At 33.6% G+C, this 7,051-nt stretch overlaps 1 protein-coding gene across 1 annotated transcript; it reads left to right on the forward strand.

Moving 5' to 3' along the window:
* The first annotated feature begins 1,005 nt into the window (after positions 1-1,005).
* On the forward strand, positions 1,006-5,142 carry LOC139894414 (amine oxidase [copper-containing] gamma 2-like). The gene is made up of 4 exons (XM_071877676.1): positions 1,006-2,323; positions 2,607-2,720; positions 3,575-4,122; positions 4,786-5,142. Exons 1-4 carry the CDS (start codon positions 1,040-1,042, stop codon positions 4,994-4,996), a joined length of 2,157 nt encoding a protein of 718 aa, XP_071733777.1. The 5' UTR covers positions 1,006-1,039; the 3' UTR covers positions 4,997-5,142.
* The last annotated feature ends 1,909 nt before the right edge of the window (positions 5,143-7,051 follow it).

Raw genomic sequence — 7,051 nt, forward strand, 5'->3', positions numbered from 1 at the left:
GAGGGAAGTAACAAGTCGGGGGGAAGCAAATTTTTTTTTTTTTCGTTTTTTGAAAAAACTTTATTCACGAACATTATAGATTGGATGAAAATATGAACATTTAATAAAGACACTTTGTGATAAATGTTTTTATTTTGGCGGGAAAACGCTCGAAGAAGTAATATATAACAATTATCGTGTTTTTCGAGCGTATTTTGAGGTTTTAGATATCAGGGTTTACATATTAGAGTTTATAGGGTTTAGATATTTGGGTTTAGAAATTTAGGGTTTAGGGTTTAGATTTAGGATTTAGATAGAGTTTTTAACACGAACGGTTTAGAGTCCATAAACTCAAAACACCAAACCCTAAACCCTAAACTCTAAATCGGGCTAAATTTTACTTCACAAAACATGAAGAAAAAAAACGTTCACATTTTTCACGAACAATATTATCTTGAATGTTATTTTTGTCGATCATTTTCCCGCCTAAGTAATAACATTCATCACAAAGTGTCTTTTCTAAATGTTCATATTTTCGTGTGATCTTGATGCCGGAAAAAAAAAATTCCAAAAAAAACGAAAAAAAACATTTTGCTTCCCCCCGCTTCCCCCGATTGGTTACTTCCCCATTAATCCTGCCCCGTATCGTCGATTATATATATTTGTAAATTTTAAATTAAACTAAAAAATTTTTTTTATAGATTCGTGGTGTCGTAGAAAGAGAATCACTTGCTAATAGTATCATAAAACAATTATGAATCTTTCTAACTAAAGAAATATGGTATAAGACATTTGTGTTAAAGACTTATTTAATTTTCTTATCTTTATAGTTAATCATAGTTTGTCATTTGTAATTTTATAACTCGAGATATTTTGATATTATTTTATGTCACCGGTCACTAAAATTCAAAATTTCTGGCTTCGCCATTTTATATATATATATATATATATATATATATATATATATATATATATATATATATATATATATATATATTAGTTTATAGTTTATACGTGTTCTAAATATTCATCACTACCCAGTGACTCATTAGCTACAGAAATGGATTCCAAAAACTTTATCAGATTTCTTTCATTCACTTTCATCATCACCCTTTTACTCCTCACTCTCACCAATCTCCCATTAACAAACAAAGCCATCCAACAACTTGATTGCACCACCAATTCACCCCAGTGCAACCGCCGTTTCATCAAACAACCACCCAAACCCACCACTCGTCTCCACTCATCGGACGTACCCCACCACCCACTCGACCCCCTCACTCTCACAGAAATCACCAAAACCCGTTCCATCCTATTATCCCACGCGCTTTTCGCCAATAAAAACACCTATGCGCTTCACTCTGTCGTCCTAGAGGAACCAGACAAGTCCGTGGTTCTGAAATGGAACCACGGAAATAACCTACCGGCTCGTAAGGCGTCAGTTATTGCACGTATCAACGGTGAGACGCATGTCCTCACCGTTGACTTAGCTACCGGGGTAGTTACCCCATTAGACGTCGGTTACCATTCAGGGTATCCTACCATGACTATTGAAGACATGACGTCATCAACATGGGCACCCCTTGAAAACCCGGATTTTAACCGTACAATTATGGCACGTGGCATTGATTTAAAAGATCTCGCTTGTTTACCGATTTCGTTAGGATGGTACGGACAGAAAGAGGAAAATCGTAGATTAATTAAGGTGCAATGTTATTCTATGGAAGGAACTGCAAATTTCTACATGAGGCCGATCGAAGGGTTGACAGTTGTTCTTGATATGGATACAAAACAAGTGATCGAGATTACAGATAAAGGAAGGAACATCCCGATACCAAAGGCCGCCGGTACAGACTATCGTTTCTCCGCACAAAATAAAAAAATTAATTTAATTAACCCGATATCACTAGAACAACCAAAAGGTCCGAGTTTTGTAGTGGAAAATGATCATTTAGTGAAATGGGCGAACTGGGAGTTTCATTTGAAACCCGACCCGAGAGCGGGAGTGGTGATTTCTCGGGCTATGGTTCGGGACCCGAATACAGGGGAAAAAAGGAATGTTATGTATAAAGGATTTACTTCGGAGTTATTTGTTCCGTATATGGATCCTAGTGATGCTTGGTATTTTAAAACGTATATGGATGCGGGTGAATACGGGTTTGGGCTTCAAGCTATGCCGCTTGACCCGCTTAATGATTGCCCGCGTAATGCTTATTATATGGATGGTGTGTTTGCTGCTGGTGACGGAACACCTTATGTTCGGTCGAATATGGTTTGTGTTTTTGAGAGTTATGCTGGCGATATCGGTTGGCGACACTCTGAGAGTCCGATCACAGGATTGGAGGTAAAGTTTTCACCATTTGAGCTATAGTAATAATTTGTCACAGATTGAGAGTAGTAATTAACGAATTATTTAATTATAGTTTTAGTTGCAATTTGAAGCTATACTATAAGTTCATGATTATTTAATCGCATTATTAGTTTTGAAAGGTACATGGGTGGAATCTTGTTTCTTGGAAATATCGACTTGGTGGAATCTCATTTAAAGTTGTTATTTTTTGGATGGATTATTCGAAAATATTATAATAATAATATTAATTAATAATTTTGATAATGGGCAATTGCAGATACGTGAGGTAAGACCAAAGGTGACGTTAGTAGTAAGGATGGCAGCTTCTGTTGCAAATTACGATTATATTGTGGACTGGGAGTTTCAAACGGATGGACTAATTCGAGTCAAGGTTTGCTCTCTCAACTTATATTTTAGTTGTAATGAATATTATACTCCCTCAGTCTCAAATCTATTGTTCCCAGACTAAAAAACACAGTTTTAGCAAATTTCACTAATTTCATTCTCCACCACCAATAATATATCTTCGCTATCCAGATTAACCTCTTTTAATTGGTTGAAAAAGTTTCTGGACAATTAATTTGGGACATACTAAAATAGAATAATGGACAATAGATTTGAGACGGAGGGAGTAGTTAAGTTACTAATATTATATTATTATAATTTATATATAATTGTATTAAAATATTATTATTGATTATTGATTATTGATAACCTGAGTGATCTAATTTGCGATTTCATACAAAACCAGCCTATAACATTTATATTTATATTAAATACTGTAATTAGTTATTTTAAAAAATGGTAAGGAAAACTAATGATATTTAAGCTGGGGTTCAATCATTTATTTAATTATTATTTTTTAATCTAAAAATAAAGCTAATCATGGGATTTCAAAAGTATGAAGATACTTTTATAATGTTTTATTGACAAAAATAGGCAAGTAGCTAGCTATGTATATTTTAGTCATCACAATGACAAGTGTGTGCGATTACGTCCAAAATGAATTAAATTGCTATACAAGTTCATTCTATATAATAAAAAAGAAGTGGACACTAATTTCCATTGCAATTTGTTACTTGTCACATGATGTCATAGATGTATCAACATATGCAAAAAAAGTTAAAGCTGACTAATGTTGATGTTTTATAGTGATTGGTCTATGTCTACTCTACCATTGAGTTATCATAAAATATCTTTGATGGATGGTATTGTGATTCAAATTTTTAAAATTGACATTTCAAGGTTGGACTTAGTGGAATCTTGATGGTGAAAGGCACTTCTTATGTCAACATGAACCAAGTAAACGAACCGGAAAATCTTCACGGCACCCTTTTGTCGGAAAATGTCATCGGAGTTATTCACGACCATTACGTCACATTCTATCTCGACATGGACGTCGACGGCCACAACAATTCCTTTGTCAAAGTCAACTTGAAGCGGGAAACAACCGAGTCGGGAGAGTCTCCTAGGTTAAGTTACTTAAAAGCCGTTAGAAATGTTGCAAAAACAGAAAAAGATGCACAAGTTAAATTTAAGTTGTATGACCCGTCAGAGTACCACATAGTCAACCCGTCAAAATTGACACGTGTGGGGAACCCTGTCGGGTACAAGTTGGTCCCTGGTGGGACCGCTGCTAGTCTGCTGGATCATGATGATCCACCACAAAAGCGTGGTGCTTTTACAAATAATCAAATTTGGGTCACCCCGTATAACAAAAGCGAAGAGTGGGCCGGGGGATTGTTTACGTATCAAAGTCAAGGTGATGATACGCTCGCGGTTTGGTCAGAAAGGTAAACATTTCTCTTACTTTCTTTCCAAATTTCTTATTATTAGTTTATTACAGTAAAAGCTAACGATATTTACGACATTATTTTTGATAATATGCATTAAAGTTTTCTGATTGTATGATTTTGGTCTATTTATGAAAAAACTGATGGTTATGTTATTATCATACTGAGTGCTAGATTCTAGAGTAAAACATTCAGTATCATAGAATTGCAATAACAAAACCAGGCAATCTGTCACTTATATAAGCTATTTAACTAACAAGTTGCCACTTTGTTCCACTTTAATTTGATTTGAAGTCAAATTGTATACTTCTATATAACCATGGTTGAAAAAGTCACCCGACTAGCCGACTAGTCGGGATTATGAAGTTGTCCGACTAGTCCCTTAGTGGAGCCGATTAATTTGATTAAAGTTGTCAAAAGTTCAATTTATTCGGTCAAAGTTTGATTTATTTGTTCAAAGTCGGATTTATTCAGATAGGTTGAAGTAGGTCAGATAATGTCAAAGTCAAAGTTGGTCAATATCTGAAGTCTCCGACTTAGCCGATTAATCCTTACAAGGGCCGGCCAACTAGTTTCCGAATAGTGACTTTTACAACCTTGTATATAATTACGTTTTTCTCTTCTTATTTTTGTATATCAACTTACTACACCAACTATTCTCAGGGACCGAGATATCGAAAACAAGGACATTGTTATGTGGTACACATTGGGGTTCCATCATGTCCCCTGCCAAGAGGACTTCCCAATAATGCCAACTGTATCATCTAGTTTTGATCTGAAGCCGGTTAACTTTTACGAGAGCAATCCTATTCTCAACATCCCACCGAATGTTGAACAAGATTTGCCTGTCTGTAGCGCAGCTTCTTCAGCTTAATCGCCGAATAATCTGGTTGTCATTGTAAATATGTATGAATTTGGGAAACTAGGACGTACAAGTAGAACCTTGATCGATGGTCGATTTTCAATAAATGGTTTAAGTAAGCTTTGCTTCTTGGTTAATTATCAAAGCGTGTTTCTTGATTTCTTGACTTATTAGAACGATACAGTATATATATATATATATATATATATATATATATATATATATATATATATATATATATATATATATATATATATATATATATATATATATATATATATATATATATATTAGAGGGATCAAATGAGAACCAATTTTGCATTGAGAACTCTGAGAACTCACAAATTCGAGCAAAAATTGGGACGCCGCCGAACAAAAAAATTGATACTCGAACAGTTTTTAATTTTTAGTTATTAGATGCATTGTTTCTTGTTTCTACATTTTTATGTAGAACATGATGTAGAACACACGTAGAACATGTTGTTCTACATTTGTTTTACATCAATTTTCATCAAATTAAGTTAGGGTTTCGATTTAGGGTTTAGATTTTAGAGTTTAGGGTTTAGATTTTAGGGTTTAGGGGTTTAGATTTAGGGTTTAGAATGAGTTTTTACACGAACGGTTTAGAGTTTAGGGTATAGAACATGTGAATAAATACATACAATTTTGTAGAACCAAACAGAAAATGTAGAACATGTGATTAAATGCATCTTAATTTTTGTTCGGCCCAATTTTTTTTGTTCGGCCGCCAGAAATTTTGTTCGAATTTCTTTGTTTTTGTTCGTCCGCCGGTTCTCAGACTCCTCTCCATATATATATATATATATATATATATATATATATATATATATATATATATATATATAGTGGTAGGATCAAGAAGGAAGTAACCAATCGGGGGGAAGCGGGGAGCAAAATTTTTTTTTTTTTTCGTTTTTTAAAAAAACTTTGTTCACGAACATTATAGATTGAATGAAAATTAGAACATTTAGAAAAGACACTTCGTGATAAATGTTATTATTTTGGCGGAAAAACGCTCGAAAAAGTAATATATAACAATTATCGTGTTTTTCGAGCGTATGTTGAGGTTTTAGACATTAGAGTTTAGATATTAGGGTTTAGATATTAGGGTTTATAGGGATTAGATATTAGGGTTTAGAAATTTAGGGTTTAGGGTTTAGATTTAGGATTTAGATCGAGTTTTTAACACGAATGGTTTAGAGTTTAGGGTTTAGGGTTTAGGGTTTAGGGTTTAGTGTTTTGGGTTTATTTCATAAACCCAAAACACCAAACCCTAAACCCTAAACCCTAAATCGGGCTAAATTTTACTTCACAAAACATGGAAAAAAAACGTTAACATTCTTCACGAACAATATTATCTTGAATGTTATTTTTGTAGATCGTTTTTCCGCCAAAATAATAACATTCATCACGAAGTGTCTTTTCTAAATGTTCTTATTTTCATCCAATCTATAATGTTCGTGAACAAAGTTTTTTCAAAAATCGAAAAAAAAAAAATTGCTTCCCCCCGCTTCCCTCCGATTGGTTACTTCTCCATTGATCCTGCCCCTATATATATATATATATATATATATATATATATATATATATATATATATATATATATATATATATATATACAGTGGTAGGATCAAGAGGGAAGTAACCAATCGTGGGGAAGCGGGGGGAAGCCAAAACTTTTTTTTTCGTTTTTTGAAAAAACTTTGTTCACGAACATTATAGATGAGATGAAAATATGAACATTTAGTAGAGACACTTTGTGATAAATGTTTTTATTTTGGCGGAAAAACGCTCAAAGAAGTAATATATAATAATTATCGTGTTTTTCGAGCGTATGTTGAGGTTTTAGCTATTGAGGTTTAGATATTAAGGTTTAGATATTAGGGTTTATAGGGTTTAGATATTATGGTTTAGAAATTTAGGGTTTAGATTTAGGATTTAGATTGAGTTTTTAACACGAACGGTTTAGAGTTTATGGTTTAGGGTTTAGGGTTTGGTGTTTTGGGTTTATGGAATAAACCCAAAACACCAAACCCTAAACCCTAA

The sequence above is a fragment of the Rutidosis leptorrhynchoides genome, chromosome 2 (assembly GCF_046630445.1).
Source record: "Rutidosis leptorrhynchoides isolate AG116_Rl617_1_P2 chromosome 2, CSIRO_AGI_Rlap_v1, whole genome shotgun sequence".
Taxonomy (NCBI): Eukaryota; Viridiplantae; Streptophyta; class Magnoliopsida; order Asterales; family Asteraceae; genus Rutidosis; species Rutidosis leptorrhynchoides.